This window comes from Protomyctophum bolini (genome assembly GCF_963924005.1).
Source record: "Protomyctophum bolini genome assembly, chromosome: 4".
Taxonomy (NCBI): domain Eukaryota; kingdom Metazoa; phylum Chordata; class Actinopteri; order Myctophiformes; family Myctophidae; genus Protomyctophum; species Protomyctophum bolini.
Genome location: NC_137865.1, coordinates 18,753,892 through 18,774,337, shown reverse-complemented (window position 1 = coordinate 18,774,337; position 20,446 = coordinate 18,753,892). Strand labels below are relative to the sequence as shown.

General features: G+C 43.9%; 1 protein-coding gene across 4 annotated transcripts in view; it reads left to right on the top strand.

Moving 5' to 3' along the window:
* Positions 1-20,446, top strand: part of LOC308313534 (neuronal cell adhesion molecule-like) — a 94,061-nt gene that overhangs the window by 46,027 nt on the left and 27,588 nt on the right. For 3 of the 4 annotated variants that reach the window (XM_080760704.1, XM_080760703.1, XM_080760705.1), the window contains 6 exons: positions 14,981-15,177; positions 16,870-16,975; positions 17,573-17,766; positions 18,377-18,499; positions 19,171-19,341; positions 20,189-20,245. In XM_080760704.1, coding sequence (XP_080616830.1) covers positions 15,093-15,177; positions 16,870-16,975; positions 17,573-17,766; positions 18,377-18,499; positions 19,171-19,341; positions 20,189-20,245 — 736 coding nt within the window. In that variant the 5' untranslated portion in view covers positions 14,981-15,092. The remainder of the gene's footprint in view (positions 1-14,980; positions 15,178-16,869; positions 16,976-17,572; positions 17,767-18,376; positions 18,500-19,170; positions 19,342-20,188; positions 20,246-20,446) is intronic. The other variant, XM_080760706.1, reaches the window with a different exon arrangement.

Below are 20,446 nucleotides of genomic sequence, written 5' to 3'. Positions count from 1 at the left end.
TCTGAGTCAATAGCCTCCAAATGCGTAGGATGAATTATAATTTCTGGACACACGCCACGTAATAATAACTGTCTTCCAGGAACAGAACAAGTGTCACTATTGTGTATGTTTATACATTATGTGTGTGCTCATAGCCTCATACTGAACCAGAGGAAAGCCATGCATGCAACACATGCGGTTTCTCATCACAAAACTCCTGAAAATACCCCCCCACCCCTCTCCCCTTACCCCCCACCCCATCCTTTTCTTCCTCTTCTCCTTTTACTGCTTTCTCCTTTATTATCCCAGCCGGGCAACTGGATTCTTCTATCAGTCACACACAAAGAAGACAAAGTGGACCCGGGGATGGGGAGTAATGAGGAACTCCTCTTACAGTGTTACATATAGGCAGTCCTCGGTGTGGGGAAGCCTTCTGGAAACAATGGAGGGTTTTGAGAGGTCTGAAGGCCTCTGAAGCCCCTCTTTGATTGGGTTTCTCGGGACTGGGGATCCAGTGTTGCAAGGGGGAGGGGGCGGAGAACCTCCTCCACCCTGACCTTTCAAAGAACACAGGTGGAGTGGAGAGAGGCAGCAGGCTTGTGGGGAGAGAGCTTCCACATTTTTCCTACCTGATTTCGCACCAGTGAGGGGAGGGAGGGCAGAGGGGGCAAGGCCCTAGTTACAGTTAGTTGAATCGTCAAAACTCCAGCTTTTGATCATCCATGTATTCCATTAGAGTAGACCATAGACCATTTTATGATTTTATCCAGAATGAAAATATTCTCTGAGGTAAACATTTCCCATAATAGCCTATAGCCAGCCCACTATAATGTTTTAGTTAGTTACATAACTTAATATGCTACTGTCTGCATTCTGCTTGGAAAAATATAAAAAGATACTCCTATGGAAAGGCTATATTATTTTACTTATATTGACCAATTACTATCATTTAGTATAGCCGTTGGCATACATTTTATTTGTAGGATACTGTCATGTGCGGTGGGCACGGTGTGGGCTAGCCCCTCCCTCCCCTCACTGGTGCAAAATCAGGTAGGAAAGACGGGGAAGCGGGGAGAGAGGGGGGTGTACTGGTGGAGTTGGGGGACAGCAGGAAAGGCCCATTGTGGAGCTGTGTGGAGGTAGAGGTGGTGGGTCTGCACTCAATAACACTAGCCCCAGGGAGGGGTTCCCTCCTTAACTGTTTCAGTTCGGGGCCCAAAAGAGAAACTCTCCCCAGACTTACAAACACACATTAGTAGTTAACCACTCAGTGAAAATAGACGGCCTACAGGCTCACAACACGTTGCGACGCGAAGTGTTGTTCGAGCTTGAAGATTGGCTATTTAGTCCAGCTCTATATATGGACATATAGGGGTGATCAGGTAGGTCCAGAGCCCGGGCAGAGGGTTTTGTGCTGGTTCTGGACACCGGGCTTATCTGTTATCTGATGTCTGCAGATTTTGCTCGACTGAACGGATAAAAGGCAAAAAAAACACAGGCAGGTTTTCACTGACCCATCTGGGCCACCTACTGTATAGTATACTGTATCAGCACAATGCAAATTCCACCCAACCATTGTTTGTCATTTAAATACAGTAGGACCTTACCAGAAAGAAACAGTCACATCCACTGTTTTTTGTTTGTTTCACATGAAATACAGCCATGCTTCTTTGGAAAAAGTATAAACACAATCAAGTGTTAGACCTGCTTCCGGTCTCCTACTTCACACAGATACGGGAAGTAAACTGAGGATGGTGTGTCTTTCTATTTTTTGTCTTGGCTCAGACTCACACAGACTGTTTTTGTCGTAACCCTAAGCTTAAAGTAAACTCCATATATTGGCCCCATCTTGAGAGACCCTTCACGCAGAGTAAGCCATCCGGTGTGAACATGATGGCAAACTGAGATTCATCCCTCCTTTCCTTTGTTGCTCTCAGCAGAGTCCCAGACGTTTTTAGGGCAGAGCAGATGTCAAGCATACAGTTTCCCCCTAAGGTTACTTATGGGATGACAAATGGGCCCTGCACCTCTTTGTCCTTCTTTTTCTCATATGTCTGTGTTTGATTGGAGGGTTGACATCTTTGTCGGCACGGCGATCAGAGAACACCGGTTTGGATTGCCATGGATACGGAGTGCCCTTTCAGGTTGCAGTATATCCACTGCCTCTGCTCTGCTAAAATTGCATTCTCTCTCTCTGCGTTCTCTAGACTAGAGCTCCTTTGGATTTAACCAAATAAACCCGAGCACCCCTATTCGGGCGCTAATTTTTGGCAAAAGAAATGCAGATCTCACTTGTTTTTTCCGCACAGAGATTTGGTGCAGAGGGAAAACAAAGTAAGGCGCATGTATAGACTCTTGGTGGACTTTGGTCAGTAGTATAGGTATATAGTATAAGGTAATAAGGTATAGTTTATAGGATTGAAGTGGATAACCCGTAGAGTTGTTCCTGCATTGACCCAAACTCTGAATACTTCTACTTTGCATCTGTTTTATTTTTGTTGAGTATTCACTTTCAGTATGACTGGATCTGTTATTCACCTTTTATTTAAAGCTGCTGTTTTTCGTGTCCAACCTGTGTTTCGTTTTTGTTTAATTTCATATGCCTTGAGTATGGTCCCCAGAAGCCTATTCAGTAGCTATTCATTAAGGGCACTACTGTGTTTGCTCATGAAAATGAATCACTGTTCAGCATATGAATGGCCTCACCCATATAGCACTCATTATGTCCTGTCATCTGCAAACTCCAACCTTATTCTCATCCTACTCTAAGTAGTTCCATCATGTAAACACTGACTTATTAGACACCTCTCTCTCTCTCGCACGTACACGCACACATGCACACACACACACACACACACACACACACACACACACACACACACACACACACACACATCACAGCACATGCAGACAAAGACAGAAACACGTGCATTAGGCATTTACACTCTGGTAGATAGATGGACAGACATTTATAGTACAAACACATACCACATGCACACAAATACACACACAAGTTACAACCGGGGCTAATTAGGAATATAGTAACATAAATCTGGGTTTCAATCAGTATAATTCTTCACTCCAGGGATCCGCTATCCAATGAACTGAGGTCCAGTTCAGTGTCTCAGATCGCCAACCCCCTGATCTTCTTTTAATGAATGCCATCTTAAAGTGCCTCCACTGACTCCACTCTCTGGTAATGTGATACAGTGCGAGTTGGGCGTCAGACAGTTTGTACAAACCCATTTGCAGCACCTGACTTTGGCCGTGGCTCAGGGGGCAGAGACGGTGTCTTGGAATTGGGAGGTTTCCCATTAGATTCCTGCCTACTCGTGCACGGTTGCATGTTGGTGTATTCTTGAGCAAGGCACTTAACTAGATATGTCCGATATTTACTTTTTTGCCGATATCCGATATTCCTAATTCGGTTTCCTAATTTCAATGGTAATTTGAAAGCAAAGCCACCGTCATTTTTGAATCCAGGTTGAGTGGACAGGGATTTCCTCCGTCCCCAACTGAATGCTGAAAAGGATCCCATCTCTCCTCAGCGGGTGATTAGAATTTGTGCGTGGACAGAGAGTGAATCCCACGCTAATGTATTTTTCTCTTTTTCTATGGGACAAGCTGCGTAGGAGGGAGGGAGCTCTTCGCTGAGTGTGTGTGGGTGTGTGTGGTGCGTGCGTGCGTGCGTGCGTGCATGCGTGTGCGTGTGCGTGTGTGTGTGTGTGTGCCAATGTTTCCAATGACTCTGAAACAAGGAGAATGCAGTGTTCAGAAAGCCATATTTTGTGCGTGCCATTATAAAGCGAACATTTCCAAAAAGTTTCAAAAGTTGAGAAAATAGCATATCAAGCTTGTGATGTGAGCTTGTGAGCTTTTAGATAGGCTATTTTACTTGTGACATCATCATAAAAAACAAAATGTATATAAACTACGGCTTTTTAGTGGTTAAACAAATCAGTGAATCTGACCTCTGCAGATTTGGTTAAGGAGCTGCAGCTCCATTCATTATTACTACGTGTGTCGACAAACAAAAGGAAGATCTGCTAATAATTGATAGTTGATGGCATGGCTGTGTTGCAAAATCTGTTTAGATTGGACAGTGGCCAGCGGTATTCTTCAAACGAGAGAAAGGGAATGGATACAAATAGCATGTTTATTGTGGAGCAGATGAATGAAAGATGGATCTTTGTTGTCTGGCTATTGTACAGTGCAGATGAAGGGGGGGGCTCTTGTTTTTGAGCTTTGGATCTCTCTGAACAACAGGACCTCAATTCATATGTTAACCATGTCAATTATTTGCATACCTCCCCACAATTGTAAAAGCTAATGAGAGGATTATGGGATACCGAAACCCAGCGAGTGGAATTTCCATTGTGTTGCTGTCGTCGTGGATGAGAGGCCTGTGAGAGGTGTCGGTCTGATGTGCAAACTTCACAACACTTTACAGAGCATGCATCACACACACCACTATATAACTCACATCAGTGCTGTTAACTTTGAAACCACGGATTATAAAACCAAGCCAATTATAGCTGGTACCAAATTAAATGCTCCTTTCCTGATTTAACAAAAGTAGGACTTTTGCAGAGTTTAGCAGAATTATTATGGTGCCTCTTATTCATTATGTTAAAAATGGCAAGGTTTCAGCTAAGTATTGACTTTGATTGATTGATTATGATATTCAAATTAACTAGAGCAGTGCCCGTGGGGCCTCTACAGCGGTGCCCGTTGGGCACTGGCCTACTTGGAACGATGCAAGTTGGAAATGCATGCACCATCCAGATAGTATGTGTTGGAGCCTCTACACTACAGCATTGCCCGTTGGGCACTGGCCTTATGTGGAACGATGCAAGTTGGAAATGAATGCCCCACCCAGTTATTATCTGTGTCCCTTTTGTGGCCATATATGGAGTTCTTTGTCAGGCATGCCCAAATATGGAGTCTATGCAGATGTCAGAATGATGTCAGAACAGGCCAGCTCCATATATGGACCCTGGGTACAGGGGCCCTGTCCAGAGCCATATATGGACCCTGGGTAGGGGCCCTGTCCAGAGCCATATATGGACCCTGGGTATAGGGGCTCTGTCCAGAGCCATATATGGACCCTGGGTATAGGGGCCCTGTCCAGAGCCATATATGGACCCTGGGTATAGGGACCCTGTCCAGAGCCATATGGACCCTGGGTATAGGGGCCCTGTCCAGAGCCATATATGGACCCTGGGTATAGGGGCCCTGTCCAGAGCCATATATGGACCCTGGGTATAGGGGCCCTGTCCAGAGCCATATATGGACCCTGGGTATAGGGGCCCTGTCCAGAGCCATATATGGACCCTGGGTATAGGGGCCCTGTCCAGAGCCATATATGGACCCTGGGTACAGGGGCCCTGTCCAGAGCCATATATGGACCCTGGGTATAGGGGCCCTGTCCAGAGCCATATATGGACCCTGGGTATAGGGGCCCTGTCCAGAGCCATATATGGACCCTGGGTATAGGGGCCCTGTCCAGAGCCATATATGGACCCTGGGTATAGGGGCCCTGTCCAGAGCCATATATGGACCCTGGGTACAGGGGCCCTGTCCAGAGGCCTTTTTGGGGCGGTGCTGGACAACCGTTGGTCCGACCGACTCGACACCGGCCACTGCACCCCCTGCGGTGGTGTGGAACGTGTGTATGGAATTTGAGACGTACAGAGACTTTTTAGATGTTACAAAACAAATAACGCATTATGTGGTGATTTTTGTTTTACAATTTACATTTTAATTGTTTAGCGGAATTGTTTACCCATGTGAGAACGGAATAGGCAGAGTAAGCATGAACTCTAGATAACAATGTAGTGCCTCAATAAACTAGGATACCAATTAAAAAATGTAATCTACAGTAGCATCTGTCTACTCTAAACAACATGCTATACCAAATAACATTCTTAACCTTTGTGGTCACATTAGTGGAGCTGGAGGTACTACTGTGGCTTGTGGCCTACTGGCAGACATGTGTGCAAAATATATCTATCACTGGGCTAACCTCCTGCTAAGCCACTCCTTAAAAATCTAATAATGTGGATATATCGGGAACCACATGGGAACTGCATGGCTACAATGACAGACCGTCTGGGGCGTTATAGTGAGTCGGGAGTAGAGTGGCCGTAGAGAACCGCAAGGCTCCCAGTTCGATCCCGGGCTCCCCCAGAGTTAGTGTCGAAGTGTCCTTGAGCAAAACTCAGAACCCCCTAATTGTTCCCGATGTGCAGGTCGGTGCCTTGCATGGTTTCCTCCGTCATCGGTGTCTGAATGTCTGTGTGAATGGGCGAATGTAATGCACATGTAGTGCATGTAAAGCACTTTAAAAGTGCTATATAAATGCATAATTTACCGTCTTATAGACGGCTAGCCTCCTGCAGAGCCATGCCGTAAAAATAAAAAGGGTACTCCTGCAGTGTCACTCACAGAACACCTGTCATTTCCGGCGAGCCGCGCAGCCAGAATGACGGAGTACACATTATTACTCTCACAGTCCCACATTGTTTGTGCTCCTTCTCGGGCTCTCTGAGGAAGGCCTCTCACCCAAAACAAAAACATCCCTCCTGCCGTTCCCCTATAGATACAGAGCGACCGGCGCACAGCCCTGGGTGTGAATACACTGAAATCACATCCTGAGCTCCAGAGAGGGAGGGAGCACACAGCAGTGGTCCAAAAAGAAGCTCCATTTCCACATCACCTCCTTCCTGAGTGTGGCGCCGCACATGTCATTATAATCCCCCATCATTTGTGCGGGGAATGCGGGGGGGGGGGGTTCTCCACTGCTTCATTAAGGCCGCAGAGGGACTCACAAACCCCCTGATTGCGTGAGCCATTAATGCCACTGATTATGGGAGTTAATTAGGCCACACGGCGTATTTCTTTCTCCTGTCTTTCATCACAGACATTAACGTGTGTGCAGAACTGATGCAACAGTCATGTCCTTTTTGTCAGCACTGCGGTGTTGCATCACCTCCAATGTTTTGAAATAATATCTTGCGTTAAGCAGAATGCACATTGCGGTATTATCTGTTGCTGTATAAGGCACGCTCAATTGAGTGCCCTTTTCTCCCCACTGATAGCTATTAATTTATTACCACGGTCGGGGGAGGGGGTTAAATTCTCAGTCCCCGTGTGTCCCTGTCAGCTCCATTTGTGTGTGCTGAGACCTGTCCTGACCCACACGTTCCTTATGGCTAGTGTGTGTGTGTGTGTGTGTGTGTGTGTGTGTGTGTGTGTGTGTGTGTGTGCGCGCGCTGGTGCGCGCATATGTGCGTGTGTGCATGTTTTATTAATACTTTGTGAGGACAGTTTTCCTGGTCATTAAAAGATAATTGTTTTAATTTTATATTAAACCATGTTATGGTTAAAAAAAAGGTTTAGAGTTAGCCTTACAATAAGGAAAATATACAAATATTGATTTCCTCGCAAGTATAGTAACAATTTACAAATGTGTGTCTCCACCAAACTTGTGTGCGCGTATGAGCGTGCCGTGCGGGCGGGTTTGTGTGCGTTTGTTTGTTACTTTGTTCCTGCTTTTGCTTCTATGTGCACTAACTCTGACATGTGCACAAAACCAATTAGTTTGGGGATGGTTGAAGTGGCCGGTCGTGGAAACATGACAATGGGCTAATTGAACAGGCCGGGCTTGAAATGAGAGGCCAGAGGCGACTCTCACAGTGCAAGCTCCACACACAAGAGCCGAGTGTTTTCTCTCTGGACAGAATGAACCACAGTCCTCCCAGTACAAGGTGCTTCCATCATGGTAGTGGACAGTAATTACTGCTTCAGCTTCTCACTCGCTGACATTAATCATTTATACTGATGCAGCACATTGTCAATGGGCCAGGCTCTATAGAAGCACTGCAGCATGTAATGCTACAGTGTGTCATTATTCGTGATAATAAGAGTACTTTTTACTACTATATTATAGTGGTCCTCAACCTTTTTAGGCAGCGACCCCTCCAAAACAATCATATTTGGACTGGGGATCCCCCCCACCCTGACAAGCACTTGAAGTTTGTTCAATTAGGTTTGGGAGCGTAAGCTTGTACATTGGCTATTTTCACAAAAGTTTGTTGATTACTGGCTCGATCCCTGTCTCCTACTGCCTTCGTGTTAAAGTGTCCTTGCAGCAGGCCACTGAAACCCTAATGCCTGATTTATACTTTGGTTGGACTAACAATAGTCTTTAGATAACAGTCCGCACTCACAAGGTGAATTGTCTTTGAATTATTCAGTCGACACGCATACGTTTGTCAGAGATTTCTGCTGCGGTAAATTAAACAATTCACTGAAAATTCACGTTGTGACAGTTTCTATAGACTGTTCACTGAGAGTCTGCACCCGTCTCTTAATCCATTGACAGTACGTAGAGCATGCTCCGCTCTGGATTTCTGTCCCATAGTATGTGGCTGCGCTACAGAAATGGCCAAAAGTAGTACGAGCTCACAACGCGTCTTGCTTTCTGCATTACATTGTGAGCTTTTAGATCGGCTATATCCTGTGCACGACACCGGCATGCAACTGACTGTAAATGATCCTTAACTTTCCCCGATTAGCAGGTTGGCACTTTGTTTATAGTTTCCTCTGCTGCTGGTGTGTGAATGTGTGTGTGAAAACTGTGAATGGGGGAAATATAATGCACATTGTAAAGCACTTTGGAGAATGACACTGCATGCTTATTATTCTGTAGATGCATTTATCATTCAGTACTACTGTAAGGATTGCTGCACCACCCGATAGAGTAGACTATAACTATATGAATCACCCCTGCACTCAAGTTGTGTTGTATAAGCGCATTCTGTCTGCTATCATGTTTATTGTAGAACAGGTGAAACGGTCTGGCAGGAACTTGTACAGTATTTATTTTTTGTGTTTTCAGAAACCACTTTGTATTGGATTTTTAATCAGCGGCCCCAACCTCAGCACAGTCAGGAGGAAGTTGAACCTTATTGCATTTGGTTTCACTGGTTCTGTCAGTACCAGACACATATAGGCTCTCTAGAGAGGTGCTCACAGACAGATAGGAAACCGTTTTATTTTGAGGCTCATCGTGATAATGCTGACCGGAATAATAATAATGATAATCTTTATTGTCCTGAAGGATATTTGTCTTCACAGTCTGTTCAAACAAAGGTGAAAGTGGTTAACATTGTATTTTACTACAAGCTTGTTTTCCCCCTCAACACGAAATCTCCTCGAAATCTCTCTCGCAGCAAATGTTGCCTATGCCATTATAGATGAAGATTGAATTTTTGTTTAAAAAAATAGCAGAAAATACCACCATGCACCATTTGCCAATTGTGATGACTCTTGTGATGACTCTTTTTGCTATCTACAATCTCAAGCTTGTGGATCAGCTATGTGTGCTACCTTTGCCCCAAACTGTATGAAAAAGTATAAAATAAGGCATTAAAAAAGCATTAAAAAGATGGAGATGGAGACGCAATAAGGTTTCAACTTTCTGCCCAACACTGATAATAAAGATGTAGTTTGGTTACATGTCAGGACATTACAGTACTGTAGTGTGAGAAATGCATTTTAAATCCCTCCGTTTTATTAGTGGGACGACGTTAATCTGGAAGGCTTAATTTTAGTACATGTGTGAGGGCTTGCCCTGCTCTACCTCTGCTACATGTAGAACGTGTGGTGTTTCCATACACTCCGTTTACAATATGATGGGGTTAAGCAGTGTTTCCATTTCAAAGTCCCTCGTGGACTGGTTGTAGGCGTGGAGGATGACAGTAGCCCCAGGCCATGGTAGCTATACATCCCTCCCCTTGTGAGCAGGTCTGCAGGGGGTCCTGCTTGGGTCCCCGAGTGAGAGACACTGAGCCCCGCGTCATCTCTCAGGGATTAATCATGGTGCACAGACATAGTATGCACACATATATTAACATCACGTCACACACATGTACGTGCGGATACACGTGCTCTCTCTCTCTCTCTCTCTCTCTCTCTCTCTCTCTCTCTCTCTCTCTCTCTCTCTCTCTCTCTCTCTCTCTTCTCTCTCTCTCACGCACACACACATGCGTACGCAGTCACATGCATGCTGACCAGCTGGAGTTGAGCTGCTATACGTAGCTCATTAAATCGGAAAATGAATCCTAGATGAAATCCTGGCTCCCTTCCAGATAAGAGTCCTCTGCTTATCTGGGATTCACCTTAAAATGTATAATTAACACAATTATTCTCTTCCTGTCATACGCTCTCCTCTTTTCCTTTCTTGCCTCAGCACAGCTGAGTTCATGGCGCCTTTTGTGACTTGTGAAAAATGTCTGCGGTCTCTGTGTAAAAATCTCTCTTGTTTCTTGGAAAGGATTGCAAAGACTATTGTATGTTTAATATTCTTTGCATAAATGATTAGGCTACATTCCACCGCCTAGAACAGATTACACAAACCCTGGTGTAAAAAAGTGTCACTGACACTGTCAGAGTTTAATGAACAGTGAAGATTTTACTGTTTACTGTATATCTCACAAAAACAAGCTCAAATGAGAATGCCCCCCATGGTGAATGCTGTTATGTCAGACCCAGTGGAGGAAAGTACATTTACTGTACTGTACTGTACTGTACTGTACTGTACTGTACTGTACTGTACTGTACTGTACTGTACTGTACTGTACTGTACTGTACTGTATTTTGATGTATTTGTACTTTACTGCTTTTTTACTTTAATTTCCAATAGGCTACTTTTACTTCTACTCCATTACATCTCAGATCCAAATATTGTACTTTTACTCCACTAGGCTACAACACTTTAGTTACTATAGTTACTTTAATTGTAGATTGAATATTATTACAAAACATACACTAACCACTTCAACTCTATATACATTTCGTCCATTTGAAAATAGCCAATATACAAGCTCACAATGCGTTGCACCGCGACGCATTGTGAGCTTGTAGATCTGCTATTCCAAAGATTTGAAAACTTGTGAAATGGCACAATATTCTGCACAATAAGTACTTTTACTTTTGGTACTTTAAGTGCATTTTGATGCTAATACGTTTTGTACCTTTGGACAAGTATTATGAATTCCGGACTGGAGTATTTCTATATTGCAGTATTGATACTTTTACTCAAGTAAAACATGTGAGTACTTGTTCCAGCATTGGTCAGACCCTCAGTCGAGGAAGGGGGCCGCCTCAGGTGACTCATTCAGGCTTTCCCCCGGAGAGCTGTATAGTTCAGACAGAGGGCATCAGACATCAGCCCCCGGTCCCTTCTCCCTTCTCCTGCCACCAGACACAGGCTCCCGGGGCTGATCCTGAATCACCACAGGCAGGCGGCACTAACGGATACATCAGGTCTCCAAGGAGAACCCCCCCACAAGGCCTCAAGCTCCGCTCCCCATTAGCCCCCATCCTACACCCCAATCCGCTACACCCCCAGTCCCTGCTGTATCCACAGACATCACCCCAATCCCACCCCCATATCCCTGCCCCACCTCGCAGCCAAAGGCTGGTTATTACACCGTCCTTAATGAGCTCCATTTGAGTCTTTCATTTCGGTAATATGATTAGAAAATATCAAATTTGATAGTGTGCTTTTGAAATGTCTTCAAATGAAAACCGTGGCATTTTAATGGCATGCCGGTCGTGGATCCTTTACCTCAGGCAGGATGAAACCAGGTTGCTTCTGCTCCTAAAAGGCTGAAAATGACTCCTCCTTTGTTCTGCACTGACGCATTTTTTTCTTTCCACTTATCTTTCAGTGGTGCGCTGACATTCATACAAAAATAATGATTCCTAATATCATCATTTTTATGTCTTTGTGTCATGCCGAACAGAAGAAAATGAATTGAGATGGTCTCTGTGAACCGTATCCAATTTAGATACAACCGGCTGTGGTTTTCTAACCTGGGCCACTGGCGGACTGGTTGCTCCCCCTTTTATCACCATTCTCAGAATGCTTCTTGGTTCTACAACAGTGTTGATTTTTACAGCAAATCTTGATTTAGTTTAAGTCATAGACTTTTGAATAAAAGCATGCGTGCGGGCCCAGGCGGTGGCGTAACCGTCTGGGCACCGACTGGTAATCCAGTCGCAGTGTGCCGCGGGTTCGACTCTCGAGCCCAACACAGCCTTTACTGCATGTCTTCCCCCATCTCTCTCCTGTTTCCTGTCAGCCTACTGTCTGTCCCTTCAAAAAGACCAATAAAAGGCGTAAGCCGCAAAAAAGCATGCGTGCTTTTTTGATAAAGGCACAACAAGATAAATGCAGCATTTGCCAATTGTGATGACTCTGAGAAAGAAAGGTTCAATACTGTATGTTTTTTTTTTACCCTCATTCTCTTCGGAGTGCAGCCAATACCATATTGATAAAGTCACCCTAGGGGCAGAGTTAGATTACTTTGCATAACGACTTTACATCCACTCAATTATCAGCCAGTCAATGGAAGAATCACCTTTTCATCAGGTGGTACAAACTAGTCACCTTGCCTGATCCTGAACATCCCCATGAACCCCTTTACCCACACACTAGAGGTTTTTTTTATAACCACCACTATACACTGTATGCTATGTCGTACAATTAATAGTGAAAATAGCTGATTTCACAACATTTTTGTGAGCTATTAAATAAATAAGTATCATATCATTAAAATGCTATTTTGAAGAATTGTGTACAATTTCTTTACAAATGTTGCCTTTAATAATATGCCCAAAATCAATACCCAGGCACCCCCCCCCCCCTCTTGGAGGAGTGGGAATGATACAAATACATATTCTTGCCTGCTGACGCCGTTTCAGTTTACCTTTTTAACTTTTACACGCACAAATCTCTCCTGTCACAGTGTCAGCTGTCAGGTTGTTTATTTACAACATGGCTCAGAAACTAATATCTGATTCCTTTGATGGGCCCAAATAAGAAAGGAGTAGCACCGTGTTAAGTAGTACTGTCTAGCGTTGATGAGGTTGTCGAGTTGTGTGTTGTGGAGGAGGAGGAAGAGAAGGACGAGGAGGACGAGGAGGCATTTACTGTATGGTGTATGTGCCTATATGCCTACTCTGTTGTGTTCGGGTTGTGACGGGCGGTCCGCAGACCTTCACTGGCCATTGATTGTGTTAAATTTAGGTAAAAAATATGATAAACAAGGACTGATGACACAGTCGTAATGCGTCAGGTGAAACAGGTGCTGTCTCCGACTCTCCGTTGTCTCCCTTGTCTTTGTTTTCCCCCATATTATTATTGCTATTTTAGTAACATGTACTGTATGTTTACACTCTGGCTTTTGGCCATGTAGACTGGGGTCCCAGTCCAGAGATGAAAATCATAATGAAATGGCCTAGGCTGTTACATTTCTATTAATTTAATTTGGCGGTCCTTGAAATTAAAATGGCTGAGAATCAATGGGTTAAACTGTAGACTATAGTTAATTCACAGAGTACAATACATAGCACATACGGTAATCATTTGTGAAACAGGACTTGATTTGGAAAAGCCTATATTTTGTGCTTAATATATTGAATAACATATACTGTACTTGTAGGTTTTAAGGCTAGAATGGCATTGTATAGAAGTGTAGTAGTAGTTACAGTCATGAATGATCAGCTTCAGTAAGTTTTTTATTTCGTACCTGGAGTTGTGCATTATCTCCGCTGTGCACAGCAGAACAGGGGAACTGTCTTTTTTTTTTATACATGGTGTTGTTCAGTCGCTTTCCATGTGAGACACAAAAGTACGTGTTGTAGTATGTGTTTGTTTTTCTTAGTAGCCTACTGCAGGCACAGCCATGCTGTTTTCACGTAATCACGTTGGACAAAACAAAACCATCCAGACCATCATCAATGGCTTAATGCACGTAGTACCCGCATTTTTAAACGGTCCACTCGTAGCGAGTCTAGCGACAGACGACGGTATAAAAGATGTTGTCAGTGATTATGTGCATGTGTGCATGGATGCCGTTGGCATGCCGTTGCTTGCTGTCCCTGTCCCATTGGCCAGAGGTGCGTGTGTGCATGGATGCCATTGCTTGCTGTCCCATTGGCCAGAGGTGCGTGTGTGCGTGGATGCCGTTGCTTGCTGTCCCATTGGCCAGAGGAGGCAGACGAGGCAGCCAATCAGGCTGGGCCGTCAGTATGACTATAGGTTTTCATGAGCTTTCATTAGTCAGGTTTCACCCAACAAAACCGAGCTCCATTCGCGTGTGCAACCACAGCAGGTTGAAACGACCTGAGAGGGAGACTGAAGGTGAAGTGTCCCGCAGTGTCCCTTCCCTTGTCCCTTCATGTGTCATCCATCGGATGCTTCATCAATATGGCAGATAAGAGCTTAATGGCACGGTGGGCCATGGCAGTGATTAGCTGGGCTAAATGAACCCATGTGGGACGCGTCGGTCCCTATAGATCAAACAGATAGATCCCAGCCAACTGCACCGCATGAGGGACTAGCATTCATCCATGGCCAAGGCCATCTGCATGTCCTTCTCATTCATTCAGACGCTTTCCTCTGCTGTGAATTTCATTGACTCTCCCTCCGACCCCTTCGCCACATGATGAATTTAGGGCTGCACAGCTATTGATTATTTTCTAAGTGATCAATCTGTCGATTACGGTACTTTGATTAGCGAAATATTCTCTCTGCTTGTTAGTCTGCCTTTGAGCCCTATATTATCCTGCAACATTGTCGGAAATATCCCGATTCAAGCTTGCAATGCATGGCACGTTGCGATGTGTTGCTTTTTTTTTTCTACTGTATTTATAAAAATAATAAATATCCGTTAATTCATTCAAATTGATTATTCTTTATAATCAACTCATTATTAGTTCAATTAACTGTTAGTTTCCTCCGCTGTTTTTCCTTCTCTCTTTCTCTCTCCTCTGCCAGCAGCTGATGAATTCAAAATAAAACAAACAGTGACTGATGACTGAGGTCATCGGATGTGATGCTCAAGCCAATAATCTGTTATCATTTTTCTCTCTCCCTCTCCCTCTCTCTGTCTCCCCCTCGCCCCCACACCCACCACTGTGCTGCTAGGCGGTGAATGTGCCCAGTGGAGAAGTGTTCTTCTCGGCCAGCGTGACTGCGAGGACGAGGCGTATAGTTCTGCAGTGTCTGGGGTCGGACACACGCGTCACACATAGCGAGGATGGAGAGGAGGGGGTGGATGGGTGCAGCGCTGATGGTGCTGCTCCTGGGACACCTCGCCAACACGTTGGAGGTCCCACTAGACCGTAAGACCCCCACGTCTCTTATAAATGTCTTTATAAGAGGATTCTATGGCAAAAATGTTATTGACGTTGAATACACATACATCACTGTTTGATATTAATTGTTCAGTATCTGTCATTATGTTGCAAAGAATCTGTGATAATAACCAAGTACCACAATACGCTTTGCTACTTTATTTTGTTCAGATTATTTGGAGTATCTCTTTTTCAAGTGGTTATATATTTAATTTAAAGTTTTAAAATGTGTTAGAAATTCCTTGCTTTTCATACATAGTGTTTTAATGGTTATGGAAAAGAAACAAAACAGCCCCGGGTGTATTACAGTACTCGATGCATAGATGTTGGTCTGATGCGGTATTAGATCCATCAGCCACTGAGTAACGTTTGGAGTCATTGACCCGTTGCAGACTGCTGATGCAGCACATCTGGAAACTGACTTTGTACTAACCATGCCTTGAAATGGACGGGTGATCAGCATGAAATGTTTCACCACTAATGTTGGGTTCTCTCTACTGTCACAAATGTCTTGCTCATTCTTGGGGGAAAAAGCTAAAGTTCTGGAAGGATGTAAGTTGTCAACACGGCTGGTGTGAGCTCACTGCAGCGTCTGTGTGCAAGCACCCTTTTGTTTTGTTGTGCATTTAAAGGTTATACTGTATTGTATAGTTTTGTTTTGGCACTGTAAAGCTTATCTGTTTAGCTTATGCTTTGTGACTTGCAATGTATTTGAGCATTTTGCACGCAATGCTTTTTTTGTGTGTTGGTTTACAGTTTTTTTGTTTGGAGTGTTTCTGCAGTGATAGAGCGTGTCCCATAGAGCACATCATGTACTTGCAGTGGTGGAAAGTAACTAAGTACAGTACATGTATTTAGTTTACTTAAGTACAATTTTGAGGTATTTGTACTTGAATTGAGTATTTCCAATTTATAACACACTTTATTTGCAAACTTTAATCTACTAGTTACTTTGTAGATTGATAGATTTGGATTATTATTACAAAACATATAGTAACTACTTCAGCCCTATATACATTTTGACCATTCGAAAATAGCCGATCTACAAGCTTACAATGCATCGTGATGCGACACATTGTAAGCTTGTAGATCGGCTATTTTCAAAATACTTTTATACATTTGAAAACATGAAATTAGACATTCTGCAAAATTACTTTTGGTACTTTAAGTACATTTCGATACCTTTTACTCAAGTACATTTAGATTAGAATACTTTTACTTCTACATTACAAACAGTATTGATACTTTTACTTAAGTAAAAAAAATTGAGTACTTTTTCCACCACTGCCTTTATCTCATCAGTTGCTTTGTAGTCCATTAGTTATCGCTTCCCATTGCCGACAAAAAGCCATCAAACATGGAACTGTTATTATGAAGTTAAATCCCTGGGCGCTCTTGCATGCATTTTTTATTGGGCTGTGTGAGAGTGCTGTGTCGTTGTCAGCAAACGCAGCAGCCTGATTAAATCTAGTATAGTAAGTGTGCATGTGATTGCTACCAGTGTGTGTGTGTGTGTGTGTGTGTGTGTGTGTGTGTGTGTGTGTGTGTGTGTGTGTGTGTGTGTGTGTGTGTGTGTGTGTGTGTGTGTGTGTGTGTGTGTGGTCGATATAGCGATAGGAAAGAGCTTAGTTATGCAGTAAAGGTCGTGATTGAATCTCCCCCTGCTCTCTGATCTACCAGTGCCGCAGCCGCCCACCATAACTCACCAGTCCCCCAAGGATTACATCATCGACCCGCGGGAGAACATTGTCATCCACTGTGAGGCGAAGGGGAAACCTCATCCCAGGTAAATACAGGGAGGCTGCATGAGAACACACACACACACACACACACACACACACACACACACACACACACACCAACAACAATGTATTTGTGTCCATATAAAGGATGGCATGCAAGGACACAGATATTAAATGTGCCATAAGGTTACATTCACAAAAGTATGATGGCATTATGTCTTTATTATACAATAAGCATATCACTCAGTATACTGTATGGGTATAAGTAGCAGTGTCTGCTATATGGCAGCTGCCAATTATAGCAGACTGCACAATACTTTTCCAGACTCTTCGCCTCCTTTTTGGGCATCCCAAGTTGTTGAAAGCCTCTAGCTGCCAGTCTGTGGGTATGTTCTGTCCTATAGGGCCTAGTTAAGGCTTAATATCCACAAACCGGTTGTTAGAGGGCTGACAAATATGAAAACAAATTTGTAGGAGTGGTTGGTATTTAATGACCTTGGTCATAAATGCTTCCTATAGGGTCAAAGGTGCAGCCTATCTGGGATACGGACACTTCCCTGGACTCTTCATCAACCACAACAACATCTGGGGTGTTTAGCTGCCAAAGATTTAAACAACTCTTGACTCCTCTGCTTTTGCAGCTTCTCCTGGACCCGAAATGGAACCCACTTTGACATTGACGAGGAGCCTAAGGTCACCATGAGGCAACGCTCTGGGACTTTAGTCATAGACATCAGTGGAGAGAAGGCTGAGAACTACGAGGGGGTCTACCAGTGCACTGCGAGGAATGAACACGGGACTGCTGTTTCCAACGATATAGTCGTACGACAGTCCAGTAAGTTTTTGCCCCTCATTATTCAATATACCTGTAGTGCACTATCCTTCACCATGGTACTCGTAGGCTACTCTATGACGTCAGGAGGACTATTCTGACCTCAAAGCAAAGTTATTGATTTATTTACTTTATTTATATAGCACATAGACCAAAGTGCTGTACAAGGTTGAAACAAACATAAAGCATTAACAGGCGCCCATTGGTGCACTTTCATTTTTCACTTGTCGCAATACTGTTTTTGTTGTAGGCTATGTGCAAAAATCAATAATGAGATTTGTTAAAAAATACCTTAGAGGATCAAGTGCAATTAAAAGGAGTTAAACACATGAATGAGTTATAGAGCAAAGACATCATGTTGAAAAGAATAAACGACTGAACCACAGAACCAGTCATAAATAATCCATTCATGTGATCACTTGTTGTTTAGACTTTAGACATCATTCGGTCCTCTATTGTCTATTTAAAGCATTACCCTTCGTGTTCCCCCACAGGCTACATCCCTTCCATTTCACCTCATCTCTGTCATGTCACTGTCAGCCACATTGCATTTGCCACTCACATCTCATGTTGAGTTATTTTAAAGACCCTTGTTCTTCTCCAACCTGTCCAGGGTCGCCCTTGTGGTCAAAGGAGAAAAATGAGCCGTTCGTGGTGAGGGAGGGTCTGCCCCTGGTGCTTCCATGCCGGCCCCCTGCCGGCCTGCCCCCTCCCATCATATTCTGGATGGACAACAGTAAGCTCTTTTAAACGTTTCATCGTGTGAGGTTCTTGGTGATCCCAATTCTTGCAGAGAATGTGCATTGTAGGTTTTGTTTTGTGCTACAGTAATTCCCATTGTTCGGTTTATGGCTAAGCATCGCTCCATGGGGCTTTAACAAACTGTGTTGCCAAAAGTGACATTCTTAAAGCTATAATATAATAACAATAAAATTATTTTAACAATTTGTGTGGTAGAGTTTGTTACATATGACTAGTACATATGCAGTTTGTGTGAGGTGGTCTACTCTTCCATTGGAGAAATGTATACCCTGATTTGAGGGATGCTAGTCGGCTCCTAATTCGGTGGTTCTCAAAGTGGTCATCCGGGGACCTCCAGGGGTCCTTGGGGACCTCCAGGGGTCCTTGGTGACCTCCAGGGGTCTCCAGGGGTCATTGGGGACCTCCAGGGGTCCTTGGGGATGCTCCAGGTGGTCCACAGCAAAAGTAGTCAATGTGTCGTATACTTTTTTAGAGAAATGTTAAAAATACATTTTGTTTACATAAATCTCCTCTTCTGGAGGGTCCCTCCCTGGCACAAAACATTTTTAAATGGGGGGTCCACGGCCAAACACATCAATTTGAGGGTCCTCCTTGCCACAAAAAAAGGTTTGAGAAGCACTGTCTTCTAAATAATGTGTGTTTCAGATTTCCAGAGGCTGCCTCAGAGCAGCAGGGTGTCCCAGGGACTGAACGGAGACCTGTACTTCTCCAACGTGGTGAAGGAAGACTCCAGGAGCGACTACATCTGCTACGCCCGCTTCCCACACACACAGACCATCCAGCAGAAACAGCCCATCACTGTTAGGGTCCCCAACCGTAAGTCGTGCGCTTGTCTGTGTGTGAGCCATTTTTGCCATCCAAATGCATTATGTGGTTAAATGGGCCCTAAGAGATGCAGAAATTAACTAGAAAAAGTGCCCTTCTGGGCACAGGTCTCCATCAGGAGGATAGGAGGAGGATAGGAGAGTGTGTGATGTTTGGCAAAATGTTTAGGAGTAATTTAAACATGTTTGTTTGTGTGTGTGTGTGTGTGTGTGTGTGTGTGTGTGTGTGTGTGTGTGTGTGTGTGTGTGTGTGTGTGTGTGTGTGTGTGTGTGTGTGTGTGTGTGTGTGTGTGTGTGTGTGTGTGTGTGTGTGTATTTTGAGTAACGCATTAACTTGAACTTGAGGGAGTGAGTGTGCCTGTGGGAGACACACTCTGCATGCAAGAGAGAGAGAGAGAGAGAGAGAGAGAGAGAGAACACACTTATAAGTCTGATGCTCTGAACGTGCGTAGGAGGGAAACAGTGTTTCCTATCTCTGTCCTCCTCCTTGGAGACGCCATGTAGTTTTCAACCCACTGAAAAGACACATTGTTGAAGTCATGGCTTCAGGCCTTATCTAAGAGGCAGCCCTTCACTTTATTGCCTCTGTGAGGGAGGCGTTTTCTGCATTGCTCTCTGTTAACAACAAAGACTCAACTCATTCAGTGCCCCCCCGCCACATTCATTAGAGCAGACATGAAGATTATTTCTTATCTACCGTATGATTTATTTAAGTGATTCATTTTATTCTTTGCTCATTTGATTTTCATGTATCTCATTTTTTAAGTTGTCATAATCACCTTGTTGCTTCACTTGATGATTTAAACTTGTGCCATGTTTAATTTGTTGTTGTGTTACAGTGGATGCAATCAATGAGACAATGGCAGATTATTACAATGACACAGATTTTTTTAGTGGTGAGTTTTGGCACCCCCTAGTGTTTGCCCCTCCATAGAGCACCAAATACTAGTCGTCGATCACTAACATTAACCCTTAAATTCAAGCGCCCTTCAGTAGTTCCTTAACCCCACACTGATTCTCTCCTATCCAATAAAAACCCTTGTTGCTAACTACACTCTTCATTGACCATTGCATGGTGGTTTGGTTGTTGCTGTTTT